The sequence below is a fragment of the Catharus ustulatus genome, chromosome Z (assembly GCF_009819885.2).
Source record: "Catharus ustulatus isolate bCatUst1 chromosome Z, bCatUst1.pri.v2, whole genome shotgun sequence".
In the NCBI taxonomy this organism is placed as follows: Eukaryota; Metazoa; Chordata; class Aves; order Passeriformes; family Turdidae; genus Catharus; species Catharus ustulatus.
The window spans coordinates 15,420,487-15,436,150 of NC_046262.2; the positions used below are offsets into that span (position 1 = coordinate 15,420,487).

General features: G+C 38.2%; 1 protein-coding gene across 1 annotated transcript in view; it reads left to right on the top strand.

Moving 5' to 3' along the window:
* Positions 1-15,664, top strand: part of PARP8 (poly(ADP-ribose) polymerase family member 8) — a 120,899-nt gene that overhangs the window by 48,702 nt on the left and 56,533 nt on the right. Inside the window, exons 3-6 of the mRNA XM_033085442.1 lie at positions 4,447-4,484; positions 9,402-9,491; positions 10,772-10,842; positions 13,181-13,258. Coding sequence (XP_032941333.1) covers positions 4,447-4,484; positions 9,402-9,491; positions 10,772-10,842; positions 13,181-13,258 — 277 coding nt within the window. The remainder of the gene's footprint in view (positions 1-4,446; positions 4,485-9,401; positions 9,492-10,771; positions 10,843-13,180; positions 13,259-15,664) is intronic.

Consider the following 15,664-nt stretch of genomic DNA (forward strand, 5'->3'; position numbering starts at 1 on the left):
ATCTTTTCAGCTGAATCTTACTCCATTTTACTATTTCATCTAGAAAAGAGTAAAGTCATCATGTCTATATCATGTACTTTCAAAAATACTATGTAGGTAATGAAAAAGGTCCTTTGGACCAAAGGTGTCACCAGCACACTTTTTTGTTTGTATCAAAGTTTCAGTAGTATTTTTTTCATCTCACCAACTTTTTCAAAAGCTAACCCAGGCATATAATCAATACCACAGTAGCATTTCATGTTTGAAGTTTATCCATTGCTTGTTTTGCTGATTCTTAGTATTCTTCCTAAGGTATAAAATTTTGTGCTGATTGCATTACATCATTGATGAGCTAGATCTGAGATTTTGTCATATCATAAACAAAATCTCTTATGATTTCTGTAGCTTCAGGTGCATTATGATTAAGTCCTAGTTTCTGTTTTTCTTGTATTTTGTTATAGATTGGCATTACCATCAGATTCCACATGACAAAAAATCTTGTTTTCTTTCTTCAACAAGTTTGCAAGTGACAATATTAGGACATAGAGCTCTGACTCTAATAGAGATGACTAAAACTGGAATAGAAAGTTGATCACAATTTCCACACTTAATAAGGCAGTAAGTCAGTTGTTGCCATGGGACAAAGCTGGTTGAATTGTCATAACTATTCCATAGGCATAAATCTTAGACTTGCACCAGATGCTTCACACTGTTCCTGCTGTGCAAAACAGTTGGGAGTTCAGCTTAAAGGATTTCTTTCTTAGAGAGAAACAATGGGTGGCATAGAGCTGAGATAACCTGAAATTGATGGGAAGCTACAGATACAGCATCATTGTTAGCTTTAGGATACGTATTTAATCCTGGGGCTTGTATCATGATAGGTAAAACTGCAGTTCAAGGCTTGGAAAGTGATCTTACAAATGGGTAAAAGGAGGTGAAGCTGATTGGTTTCCTTTTTTGAATGTGCTTTGCTGCAGTAACTTTTGCTTTGCTGTCTCTTTCAGTTTTCATGAGTATATTTCTTTGCCCTGGAGATGCAGTTTTGGGGTAACATTTTGCCTGGTAGTATAATCAGTTAAGACTTTCCACTCCTTTTTAACTAGCTTTGAGGAGTTGTAGTAATGTCAAATGCAGATGAATCTGCTTATTTTGTGTTCAGCTGGGAAAGATTAATTTGAAAAATAAGTAATTACATGGTGCATACCCATCTAGTTGTTGAATTAGTTCTCCAATGGAGATGAACTCTTGCAGAATAATTTTTCTGTAGAAGGAATAGATACGGTTAAAACACACTGGAAAATTATTGCAATGAGACCCCTGTGAGTAAAATTGTTACTAAGCCAAGGCTGTCTATGTTAATATTATTTCCAGCAATAGGTTTACATTAAAAACATGAAACATGGCAGTTCCCACTAATTTCTCATGTACTTTACTATTTGTTAAATAACAAAAATTATGCTAGGCCATTTTGAGTATGAAGCTTGTTCTAAGCGGAAGGGTTGAGAAACGTGTGTACTGCAGGATGTCTTCTGCAGAGGGTCTGAGCTGAGTAAAACAGAAATAGCACCATCGTGAAGGCTTTGTTTACACCCAAGAGTTTCACCATTCCTGTACCTGAAACAACATAACTGAACAAGCAGAGGTGAATGTGTTTATGGGAACGGAATAAATTATACTTCTGTAAGATGAATTTGGTAACTGCAATAAGGTTGTACAGAGGAACTGCATTGCCAGAAGGAAAAATCACTTCCCTCACTGGGATAATCATGCTGTATTTCTATGTGAGGGCCCAGCCTAAATTAATTCCAGTTGCCTTTCTGAGTTCTTAAGAAAGCTGCTTCCTTGAAGGCTTTCTTTGTCTTTGGGAGGGTTTGACAATGAGAGGTGCTGAATATCTGCATCTTCACTGAAGTCTGTGCTGTTTAAGGTGCTGTAAGTCATTATGGTCTTGTGTTTGTGGCTTGGCTATAAATCTCCTTAAAGTCAGTGGGAAAATGCTTGGGTGGCTGGAGGACAGGATCCCTTGGGAGACCTTCGTTTTCCTGGTGTATCTTGTTCTTGGACAAATCAGGTGTGCAGGCAGTAGGAAGCAGTTAATCCTGAGAGCAGAAAAATGTGCTGAAGAGTGACTTTGTGTGTCAGAGGCGAGCTGAGATAAAAATGCAAATTTTGTTTTGTTCAGTAGTTTTATTTCCACTTTTTGCTTCCATGGTCCACACATAACTAACACAAGATGACAAGCTGAAGCAAATCACTACCACCTCTCCGTGGGGCAGATGGGGGGGATTTATTCTCCCTATTGCTGGATTCAGAGCCTGAGTTTGAACAGTCAGGTTTGAGACTATTTCTAACTTGCATTTTCATTAACCTTTTAGTTCATTCCACTTCACAAGAAAAACAGTATGTTGTTTGGTTACTGGTTTCCATTTGACAGCACCCCAGCTGCTTGTGGCAGAGATAACCACATGATGACAGAAAAGGAAGAGGAAAAAAAAACTGAGAAAAAAACCTCAGCTTTGTTGGGTTTCTGCCCATGTACACTTTGACTAAGCAGAAGTTAACTTTGAAATCAAATCCACCTTCAAAGTTAGGTTAGGTTAGGTTAGATTAGGTTGCTGAGGTCCTTACCCAGCTGAGTTTTGTGTATCTGTTCTCATGGAAGTTGTGAAACCCTTCAGCCCGTTCTCATTCTCAATATTAGAACAAACCCATACCCAGATATTCTGGGGGCAGCAAAGGGGTGTGCCAGCAGCCAGTCTAAAAGAGCAAGGCAGAAGTACCTCTTTCAGTAGTAGAAGGAAGAAGTCATGGTTACAAACATTTCTAGAAGATGGGGTTTGGTGAGAAAAGGCACGCATTTAGGTTCTCGGGAATTTTTTGGGTTTGTTTTTTTTTTCTGCATCATAGAGCAAAATTCTCTATACATGACTGAGATATAACATTTCCTTATTTTGGAATATTTCCTTATTTAAAATAGTAATATTTTACATGATGACAGATTAATTAGATTTAAATAACCCAGTCCTTAGGGAAAATACTCCAAGATAAGGGGATTCAGATGCTGCCTATTCAAAATGCCTAAAATATAATTAAAACAGAAAAGTCATAAAATGTTGGATTTGTACAGTGATGGGATTTTAATCAGCAGTTGTATGGCAAAATCCATGGTCAGCTGTAATAAATGCTCCTTCTGCTTCAATTTATGGGGACATTTGCAGCTGTTGAAGAAACAGGCATCTTTGTGTCTCAGTCATACAATGCATAAAATATTCTAGAATAGATGGTGTGCAAAAACAGGTGGCAGAGCTGCGTGTTAATAGATTGACTTGCGGAAGCAAGTGTGAGGGACCTACTTTTTCATATTGATTACCTCTTACAATCACTGGATTGTGAAAGTGGAACTCATTTAATAGGAACCCTTGAGAGAGAAACATTAAAAATCATACCTGGCTTCAGTTTCTTGTTTACATGGAATCTTTATGCATGTCATTTATAATATCCAATTTTCAACAATTTTTCAGCAAGTGCAACACATACCAAAATTTCTTAGGAGGAGTGTACTATCCTGCTTTGGCTTAACTCACTACAGCCATGAACCCACACCATATATTATTTAAATGTGTAAGTTGACACAATACATAAGATTTAAAATTTGAAAGAATATTAATTATACAACAGAAACCTCTCAATGTCCTTCATAGTTGAATGTTTTTAATGCAAAATTAAGATGTACACTAAACTTAAGACCAGAAGGACTTGGTGGGTAGTTAGATAACTGAGCAAACCATCACGCCCATTTGTCTTGCTCTCAGCAGCGAGTTTCGTGAAGATCTCACTGGAAAGTAGGGAAAGCAGATGTGAACTGAGCTGCAGAACTGGGATGGTGCTTTTGAGTGACTGTTTTCTGATGAAACAGATTCAGGGAATCCACATAGTGAAGCTGCTCTTCAGTGTGGCTGTGGCTCTCTCAAATTTTAATTTGAACACAGCTTGATGAAAAGGTACAGATACTACATAAAATACAGAGTTTTGATGGAAGGAAGGAGCATACAGAAATGTACTGCAATGAGAAAGGCCTCTCAAATGCAAAAACCAGATAAAAGAAAAACTGGGCTTTACTGGTTCTCTAGTTCTGGTGTTCAAAGGGTGACCTTTTTTTAATCAGAAGTACACATATTGTAAAATGTTACTCTAAGGGGAATATAATGCAGCCTTGATACTCCTTTTAAGAACATTAAAATCAGGATGTGCCAATTTAGCAAAGTAAGCTTTCAAAATGGGCATGACGCTTATTATTTTCAGCTGAGCACTTCAAAAGCCATCAAAATAGATGTTACCTTCTGTTCTGGAAACTGTCAGGAAGCTATAAATAAGCATAAAATAATACAGGACCAGGAAAAAGTGTTGTGCCAGCAGTTAATGTTGTTGTTTCTAATTTTGTTTGTTTGTTTTTTTTCTTTCTTACAGTGTATCCTATTCAGTGCATGTCTCTGAGGATTACCCAGGTACAGTGCAATATTCTTACTCATGACACGTGTATACACGTTACCACAATTTGCCATATAAAAATGAGAGTATCTGAAAAGGTGTTGATGTCTTCCAGGTGTATCTTGTACTAATAATTTTCCATTAGTTAAGATTATTTTCACAGCCATTTGCCTTTAGAGGCATCATTTATCAGCTGGGTCAGGGTGAGAACACAGGTTCTCGAGTTTAGAGATTGACTGTAGCTGGGGGTGCTGGAGCCAGCAGTGACAGGAGTGAGAAAGTGCCCAGGCTCTCTTTGGCATGGCAGATAAAGCTTGATCTTTGAAGAGGCTGGGCAGGCTGGTGCAGGGCCAGCAGAGCTCTTGTTCTTGAGGCTGTAATGAGGGCACTCTGCTGTCCAGGCTGAGCCTGGGGTGGGTCGGAGCCAAGCGCTCGTGTGCAGCTCTTGGGCAGGGCTGGCTTGCAGAGCTGCTCCAGGGCTCAGCCCAGCCTCCCTTTCCTGCTCTGAGCTCGTAGGAAACACAAGCAGGTAAGAGCAAAAGCAAAGATTTCAGGGAGCTATTTCCCCAGTTTCCTTCAGAAAGACTGTGCAGGTAATTCAGGCTGCACGGGCTGTCAGAGTCAGATGAGGGAAGCAGAGATGACAGGTGCTGTGCCAATAAAGATTTATGGTAGCACTATTGGACTGCACCACGTTGTGCACCTATAATTTTTTAACAGTGTAAGTACTGTGAATGATACCAAGCCCTCTGTCCTTTTTTGGTCTTCATCTATAGCTTTTCTGAAACGTTTCTCAAAGAAATATTGTTTCTTTTAGAAGCTGTAAAGAAGTGTGGCTTTGATCTTCTTCACTGATAAGCAGCAGGTTATGTCTGATCAAAATACCAGTGTTTGAAGCAGAGAAAAAAATCAACAGTGATGCTAAAAACAATGGATTTGGTGAAATAATGCTAACAACCTTTATTAGATTCAGTTGTTTAACCAGTAAAAACTGCGGAGGAGAATGATATTAGTCTATTCAACACTTAAAAATGAGAGAAACTGAGATTCATAACATGCACAGTCATACCAGTGATAAATGTATTTACTGATTATTGAGAGTGACAAATAGTTGAAAAAAATCTTTGCCATGTGTTATTAACAGTTTCTTCCATTAAATATCACAAAATTTGACCTCTGGGAACCTCTAAGTAAATGGTAAGCTGAAGCACTGAACCAGCAGCAGTTACTTGCACAGCACATGAGAGCTCATTTCCTGGCAAACTCTTCTGTCTGATAGACCTCAAAATTTCCTTGTGGGTGTTATTTGCAGCATGTCCTGACAGCCTACAAGGCTGAGTGACTTTAACATCCCTAAAACCTGATGAATATTCTGTGCCATCACGCTCTATATTTTAAAGGCAGATAGCATTTGAACATTTCACACTGTAGTTAGCTTGGAGAAGAGAGTAAATCAGTGGATGTTGACTGATTAAAACCCAGCCCTTCAGGGCTTTAGAAATGCTGATTTCATTCACATCTCAAGCTTTTTCAGGATATATGTGTGCTTTACGATGAAGAGATACTCAGTATGTTGGGAACAATAAGGACTTTTTGCCATTTTTGCAACTTCGATCATAAAACACTCATTTTAACTCAGTGAGCTCAATTCTTTTTTGCCTGTTTTTGTCCTAAATTTCTAACCTCTAACATTATTGCTGACTGTGTCTCCCTTCTCAGACATGTACCTTAAGGAGGGTTTCAGGGACATGTCAGGGTGTGTTGGTGTCATGTCTGGGAAGCTCTGTGTTGATGCTCTCAGCTGGAAGGTGTTCTTCAAGTACTGCTGCAAGTTGATAGAGTTCGGAGCAGCATGTGCTCTCAAATTAAATTTCTCACAGGATAAACCATTAACAGATTAAGGTTTAAGTCCATTAGTGCATAGCTGGAGCAAACTTGTGTCCTGTGTAGATTAAGACTGTGTAATACAGAGTGGATCAGATTTGTAAATTCAAGACAAGGATTTTTTTGTAAATTCAAGACAAGGTCAGAATTGATCATCAGATAAATTTCTAATGCATTCAATAAATATAGAAGAGATTAGGCCACTATAAAAGTGATGTAATTAATCTAAAATGATACCACCAAAAGTAAATTTTGGATGCTAGAAGAAGAGCCTTGGGTAGTGTACACATGCCCACAACCTGCTTTGCTGTAATGTATGCAGCATCACCACTTTGGTGCTGACAACAGTGTGTAGCTGAATTATTTCTTGAAGCATCAAATGCAAACATCTGAGTTTTAAATCATACCTATGGGAACTGTACTGTAACTTGACAACTTTCAGTAATGGAAGGTGTTTGAAAGTTTCATATTTAAGAGTGAAACCTAAAAATGTACTCACAAAGGCACACTGAGGACTTAACAGGAGTAGTGTTGAGACAGTAAAGTCTGAAAGTTACATATCCATTGCTGGAGTTGTGAAAACATAACTGAAAAGTTTAGAGGCAGATAATAACAATTTCAGCATAGTATTGCTGTAACAATTTTCTCATAAAATAATCCTTCTAAGGACCAGTTATAGAATATAACATCAAGTAGACTGAATAGATTAGACTGAAGTCCCACTAATATGAGTGTATCATGACTCCTGTGGGAACTGGCAGAGCAGCAAGTATTTTGCTAATGAATTTATGTTCAGCATGATTTGTGTTGGCTGACAGAAACTTGTGGAGCTGCTGTAGTCATTTATCCCAGTGATTTTTAGGTTACACACCTTTCTTAGACCTCAATAGATTGCAGCAGAGATGGAGACAGCCGGTTTGGCAGCAAGTAGTCTGGTGCATTCCTTTGCTAGGTCTAGGCACTATGTCCTCCAGTGAGGACGATAGGTGTTCCTAAGTGTCAACTGTTAGAAACGGGTTGTTGAAGAAAACAAATCAAAGCCATTATCTTAATTTCAAGTCTCATTATATTGATGGAAGAAAAAAGCCAAACCTAATAACTGCCAAATAGAAAGGAAAAAAACCAGCTTGGCAGTGAAAGTCATATTACCCAGTTGCCAAGAAAGAATGACAATGGACATAAAAATATAATTAGAATCTATAAAATCTGTGGCTGAGCAGGCCTTTTTCCATATATGTATGTCTATTCTGTACAGAACATGCTCTGTTCCTAGTTTTCTGCACAGCAATAAGCTATAGCACAAGGATTTTCTCCCTCGCTTCCATGTATGTGGTATTAGGTATATTTAGAGCCAAATGATGGCTTCAATGATCTCAACTCATTAGATTCCATAGCTGTAACTTACACTCCCAAAACTAAGAAACAGATGTGCTTGTCTGTATGTGCAAGGTGGACACAGAAATGATGGTGACAGCAAGGTGGAGAATGTAAAGAGAGGCAAAGCAGGGCTTCCTGCAGAAGGCAAGATGCAGCTCTAGCTCACAGCCCACAGACAAATAGCTATGTAGCAAATGTAGCTAATGCCCACAGACAGAAGTGGCAGAAGGAATGACTGCTGTAAAACATGTCCCTGTGCCCGGTGTGTCGCTGAACAGCCACAGACTCATGTTTTGCTGTGCCCACAGGAGTGCAGGGCTTGGGCATCATGGTGTTTGCCTCCTGGAGCATTGCCTGCACACAGCATGGGTGTGTGGAGCCAGCCACAGAGCCCTCAGGTTGCCTCAGGGACAGCACAGGAGTGGGAGGAGGCGAGGGTGTGCTGCAGAGTCAGACTTCGCAGATGTGTGTGAACGTGGCAGAAAGGTGTTTTGCAGGTGGCAGCCAGGAAAACCCATCTGTGTGTGCTGCTGCCATGCCCAGCCTGGCACACAGCGCAAGGAATGGCCACAGCCCCATCCATGCTCCCTCTTGATAAAGGTGGCTAAGAGCTGCTGTGATACACAGGATGATGTTACTGAACTTCCCTCCCAATTAATACTAGCTCTTGTAACATTTCACTGGGAGCAATCAAAAGCTTTCAGGCTGCAGCAATATGCTTAAAATTGGATGTGAATTCGTGCAGGCTGCTGGTGTGGGACCAAAGTGTTCAAAACTATAATACATAAGTCCACCTTTCAGTTCTCTTATTTGTCACTTCATCTGTGATTATTTTGTTGGCCTTTCTGCTCTAGAGCATAGGTTTCAGTTCAGCCCAGATCATTAGAAATCAAAGTATTGTTACATTCATAAGCAGTTCAGCAATACCTGCAAAATCAGCTCCTTCAGATAGTACAGAAAACCCTGCTGCTGCTTGGTTTTTGTTAGTAAGCATGTAGTTGCAAAGCAAAAAAAAAAAGGAACCAAACCAAAAAAAAACCCAACAGGCACACTCCTCAGTCTAATCTCTATATTTTTAAAGAAAATTGGGTGAAACAGAATTATAAAATTCGTACATACCAATGTTTTGTTAAGTGGGACAGATTTTTTTTCTCCCGGAATCAGGCAGAAGAAAGATTATCCACTGATTAGAAGACACTTCAAATAACCTTTATGTGACTAGACAAAATGAGGCACAGGTATTTTGCATAATTGGCTGTTAACACCCAGCTCTCAGTGCAGCTTTCACTCTGCATATCAGATCTAGGTTGAGTTTTGGTGTCAGACATAGAGAAAAACATAGAACAAGTATTAGTTTAGGGAAAGGTTGGCCTCTCTAAGCCTTGTGGCTTGGTTCAGAGTAGTGCTTGGTGAGATTCACAAAAGCCATGACATCAAACTCCATGGTTGTGCTCTATAAAGTTGAGGTCTGAATCTCCTGTACTTATAATATTTTTATTTTGTTAACAATTTCAAGGGAAAAAAAGCCAAACGCACCGCAAAGGTGAGAGTGCTTAGCTTCCCTAAGCGTCTGGGGAGTGGTTCCTTGTGGTACAAGTCTGGGATAGGAAACATTGGAAGGGGCCGACAACGCACAATGGAACTTCACCATGCAAAGTGTTTTTCTTTTGTAGATAACACTTATGTTTCCAGTTCTGATAACGATGAAGATGTGTTAGTTACAACAGAGCCAATTCCAGTAATTTTCCACCAAATTGCTACAGGTAATCCTATGTCGTGAGAGTTTTATCAAGTTCATAATTTTGGAGGAAAGATAAGATGTTGTGTGAACTTAGAGGGAGATATGATGTTAAAGTGTTCAGCTGTAGAGTTTGGTATTTTCTCTGGTCTTGTTCTAGTAAATTATCCTACATTTCAGAATAGAAGAAATTAAAATATTCCTCTTGGGGATCACCACAATTGTGTGCAGAATGTGTTTTTTGCTTTTAATGTCTTGCAGCCTGTGCTAGAGCAACTCCCCTTGAATACAGCTAGAGGTGCTTAATACTTCCCAATTATGAGTTTTCATGATCACTTGCTTAAAACTTCACTAAATCTTCACAATTAGGGATGAAACAGTCTGTAACTACCACTGCCTCTGGTGAATTATTTCAGGAAATGGTTCAGCTGTTTCCCTATATTCGACTATAGAAAAATGATTTGTTTTTTCCCAATGATTTTGGGGCCCTCTCATTATAAATTATTTCCTTATTTTCCAAAAGTACTTGATACATTAAAGGGTATGCTTGTCAGATGCACAGGCACATTTATACTGTATTTAATAAAGGTTTGTGCACGTTCCATGGAGACATTTTAGCTTCTAGCAGACAAATTCTCTGATTATTTCAGGCTGCAGAAGAAACTGCGCAGAGCACTCTTAATTCTGGCAGTTCTTCAGATAGGAACACTTGACTTTGTAATTCTTCATTATTATTACCATTATAATAATTCATTCAGGCATTTTTTTGCATAACATAGAATTATTTTGAATTCCAGTGGGGGACCAGTGTGATGTTCAGTCTCTATCTCATTTGTACAGATGTAAATCAAGAGTAATGGTACTGAAGTTACTGCAGCAGCATGAACAAAACCTTGCTATTATCATCAGAAGTTTGTGATAAATTTTACTTGCAAATATTTCTTTACTTTGAAAAGAAATTAAGCCTGCAATTTACAATAGAATAAAAACCTATCTTTTATGTAGAAGGTTTTATTTTCCTGAGGGGTTTGATTTTTTATTCTTTTATAAGTTACATGAAATAAATGAATTACACTAAATTATAAATCACGAATTGGGAAAAACAAATGTCCTAGATGGATCAGCTGAATTTCAATTCACACTTAAAAACAATCTTCTGGGAAGTAGGGGCTTCCTAATTTTAGACTGTTGCATTTTAAATTCTTTGATGCATTTCATATCTGTAACTTTTTGCTCCCTGTATGCAAAACAATTTCACATTTTTTTCCACACATATATTTCTTGTTTTCCTTTTTTTCTTTTAAGAATTAAGAAAAACCAGTGATGTCAACTGTTGCTTATCCATAAAGTCAAAATTACAGAGGGAGACTGGAGAGGTATGTATTTCTTGTATGCATATTTAACAGAAATTATTTTAGGAAGCAAAATAAGATAATAGAATATTAATGTTTACCATAGATTTCCTATCAAAGTTTGTTTATTCAATCTGTGCATGTTTACATGTTTTAAAAAGTGACCATATTCCTCTTGGTTTTGTAAATAGATTAACCAGTGATTCATTTAGTTGGGGTGGAGAGTCTCCTCCTGTCCTAGGAAATATGTTTTTGGTGTTCCATTTTTTGCTCAACAGTGTAATAGACCGTGTCAGCCCTAAACAGGCAGCTCTCCTGGTAAAGTACATAGTGATTCCATTTCTTATAACCTGCTCTGGCACACGAGGCCATCTCAATTCCTTCCTACTTGCAAGCAATCCCACTGCAGACTCCAGACCTCTGCAGGACTCTCCTCACTATGAGCAGGGTCTTGAGTATCAGGGTTTTCCAGGCACGGTGGTATTGTCTGACCAGTCTTGCTGAGACATTAAGAAAGAAGTGGCACTAGGATGAAATCTACACTTGGAGGGCTTGACAGTGTCATGGCCTCAAAGAGGCCACACAGGCTCCTGCCTCAAGCCAGAGACTGAGCATTGTCAGGAGCTCTGGTGCTTGTCCTAAAGTCTTCCTTTGGTCAGGGTGGGTGCTGAGTTTCTTGTCCTGGAGAGGGGTGATAAGCATGCCTAAATGCTATGTGTGTATTTTTTTTTTTGCTAAATGAAATATCATTTGATGTGAAAAAACTGCACTGAAAATACTTTGCTTCTACTGCCTCATCATTGTATTTAGTGCTCTGTGAACATAAAAACAAGTGTGGGAAGAATTTACCCATTTCCTTAAAAGCCTGAAGTATAGTTAGCTTCTGTGGGACTAAGTTTGAGCTTGTCTTTTGTTTCTATTTGAATCAGGTACTTAAATGTGAAAGTATTGAAAAAAAAACCCCTTATAAAAAGTCTGTTAACATTGATGATTTCTGTTGTTGAGACAGCTCAAGGTTTGGTTAGGCAATGATGAGTTTGTCACTATTCTAATGTGAGACTTCTGTGTGGAATTTTTTTATTCAGTTGATTTCTGTTTTGAAACAGACTTCCTTCTGAAGTAATTTTATGATAAAACAAAGAAGACTAAAGTTATTTAATTTATTTTCAGTGAAGTAGAAACAGAAAATATTTTTATGCCTTGTCAGAAATCGCCATGAGATTGGATAAATGCACTCTCACACTGTATGTATGCATACAGTGAATAGAGCAGGTATTTATAGGCAGAGGTAGAAAAATGGGATTACAATGTCTGACCACAGAAATTGGTGATAAATGTATACACATACTGACGTTCATGGCTGTGGAATTTAGGAGTAACTTCTGCTTTTTTGATTCATATTTCTGATTTCTATTCCATTATGACATGTCTGTGTAAGACACAAATAAGAAAATGGGGTTAATACATTATATTCAGATTGAAGAGAAGAATTATGATTTTTCCGGATGTTCTTTAGGGGTTACTAGTCAGCAGAGGGCATAGAAATAGCACATACATTGTGGGAAGCAAGAATTACTCTCTCAAGCAATTATATAATCACAAGTAAAGGTTCCAGTGGTGGGAAACAGAGTATAACATTTCATCTCATGCTGAATTGCAGTCTGTACCAGGATCAGTTCAGTTTACTTGACGATATTATTCACAAAGCAGCCTATTTGGAGCAGGTTTTACTTAGGTAAGCATAGGAATTTCTAATCCTTACTTTTCACTTTCTCAGAGCAGAGCTACTCAGAAAATTAAGTTTGGAACTTTCCTGGCACCAGGATGGAACTTCTGTTAAAAATAATGATTAAGCAGCAAAGTGTCAGGTTTTCACAGAAGGAAACATTAGATATTCCATGCTGGACTTGGATAATTTCCTGAAAGAATTGGAGTTTAATTATGAAAATAAAGAAAAATAAAACTGTAGGAGGTTTCTGATACACCGAAAGATCTATGTCCAGAACTAGACTAGGTGGGAAAGTTATGCTTGGTTTAGCGAAAACACAGAGCGAAGTATCTCCACAAAGTCGGCTCAATTATCCAGTTTTTTAAAATGCCATGCTGTGTTTGTAATCACACAAGTATTATTTCTCCACATATATTCAAGGTATTTTTATGTACCCTGTATTAGGTGCTTTTTTCATGTAATATTTCATCATTCTTAAAATGGATCCTCTGGAAAAATTATACTAAAAGATCTCTTAAAACAGGATGCTATGAGCTTATTTGTAAAAGCGTAATTCCTGTAGTTACATTTAAAGCTATATATGCAAGGTCAACATACAACTTTTGTCATTGTTAATTTTCCTTTTCCATTAAGGAGTCACAACACAGCAGCACATTTGATGAAGACTCTGAAGGAGATAATGACTCTGAAGAATTTTATTATGGAGGACAGGTAATGCAGGAAATTTTTTGCACAAGTTCCAAGAAAGCAATATTTGAAAGTTCTTATGTTCATTCCATTACAAATTTATGATTATATTTAATTTCTTATGTTTTTTTCAGTGTTGAGTAGGATGGAATGTGTATATGTGTACATAGAATTTTATGGCATAAATGTTGACTGTGTTCCAAGTTATCATTATAACATATTCAAAATAAGATTGCTTTTTTTCTTTGCAAAGTTTTAAGAATGGAAAAAGCAAATACACTTCAGAAAGCTTGAAAATAGAAGCTAGTTGCTTATTTCCAGGAAGTAGATAACTGACTCTGTAAAGCTTGCTCCATTATAATACAAATGGGAAGTCAGCCTGGATCCAAATCTGTTTCCTTCTGGAGAATTGCCATTTTTTAAGAGTAAAGAGAACTGCATTTTTATGGTGAAAATCGTTGTTACAAAACAATTTTGGTCCAGGCAATAGTCCATTCTTTTTCTGAGCTCTAGAGTAAAATTCACCTTGAAAAATGCTGCATATTTTAGATGATTGTACTGCTCTGTGTCTTTCCTTCTTGGTCCTTCAGCAGAATTAATTCTTACATTGTCTTGTGCATTGGGAAATAAAAATCTTCTCATGCCTTTTTCTTTCGCAGTGTGCTTCACACTGCTAGTCTCTTTATTCAGATTTCTCTTACTTTTTAGCCTCAATGTTGCCCCAAGGAATCATTCCTCACTTATGTTATTAGAGCTGTTTATTTCGACGAACATTTTAGCGAATTACAGCGGCTGTTTGTGGAGGCTGTCCCTTGCCTCAGCCTTGAGGCTGAAGCCATCCGTGCCCTGGGTGCAGAGCCAAGGCTGCAGGAGCACGCCAGCAGTGCCAGCAGGGTGGGTCAGTGCAGAGAGCGTGGGATGCTGATGAGCAGGACATCGCTGAACCTCTTCTTGTGCAGAGCCAACAGTGCGGTGGGGTTAGCACACACAGTTCATATTGAGGTGCTTTACAGCAGAAAAAACCAAAACTGACAAAAAACCCACAAGCAAACAGCAAGCAGCCCCGTGCCCCTGAAAAGCTACTGAAATTTATATTGAAAGTGGAACTGAAGTAATGTGTTTTCATTGTCTGAAGTAGCTAACACGGGGAATTGACTCATGTTCAGTTTAGAAATGACTGCAGGAATTGCCTCCCTTCAGCTGCTGACTCCTACAGCCCCATGCTGGGGAGTGCTGGGGAGGACCATACACATAACTCACTGCAAAGAGCAATGTTTTATTTTAATCTGCCTGAGAGGAAAAAGCTTCTGATCTTGTCCTGTAGTGATGAGTCGCATGTACTCGCTTCATTTTTCAACTCTGAAGAACGGGCAATAACCTCAAGGTGAAGGAAAAGGCAGAAAACAGCTGGGAGTGCTTATTTCTTTGAACCAGGGCTGATACATTTGGTAAAGGATGCCTGGCAGTGCCCAAATGAATTAATAAATATTAACACTGCCTGTGAGATACAGACACAGATAGTACATCATTTTGAAAGGTGTAAAAAGAGCTGTGTAATAGACAAGACTGCTTAGAATTTAAGTGCTTTACATTAAAATGGAAACTAGATTATATTACATTGTCTTCTCTATGAGGTAGATTTTACTGAAGGAATAGTAACTGGCAAAAAGAAAAATGAGGTCTACAATAGAAAATAAAATACCAGCTGATTATTACTGTCTTGAATGTAGAATATTCATAAACAAAATATGGTGAACAAAAAAAAATCACAGAAAGTATATTTAAAAATAGGAAAAAAAGGACATGTCTAATTTAAAATTTCATGGTTAAAATGACTAAAGTCTAAGGAAGACATTTAGAGTTAAAAAATAAAACTGAGACTCAGAAAATAAATAGAAAATCTGGTAATGAGCAAAGTCCCTTGAATAACAAAAAGAACAGGCCTTTTTTTAAGCAGGGTGTTTGTTGGAGTTGTAAAGTGAGCACCAGGCGTATTGGAGAGACAGAAGATTTGACCATAAAACAAGCAAGGCAGGCTCCTTCATTTGAGACAAGTGTCTGCTATTCCCACAGAGAGGGGAGACAGAAATGCTGACTTAAACAAATAGAGGGAAGAGATGCTGGTGTAATTGTGCACAATACAGTTGGGAAGGACGGAGGTCAGGGATATTTCTTAGCATTTCTAAGTGGCTACAGCTGGAAAGACAGAGCTGCTGCTGCTGCTGAAACAAGGCCCATGGAAGATGGGAAATGGCATTTGATGGGCAGTGTAAAGAAGATGCAACCTTTTGCTTGTAAATTAAATGTTTGTATCCACTTCCTAGGCACCTACTTGTAATCCTCCCTAAGGATTTAATGGATAAATACTTTAAAGTAGCTAAGTGGTTCAATAGTCTAAGACCTATTGATTTTCAATGGGATTTAGGTTTG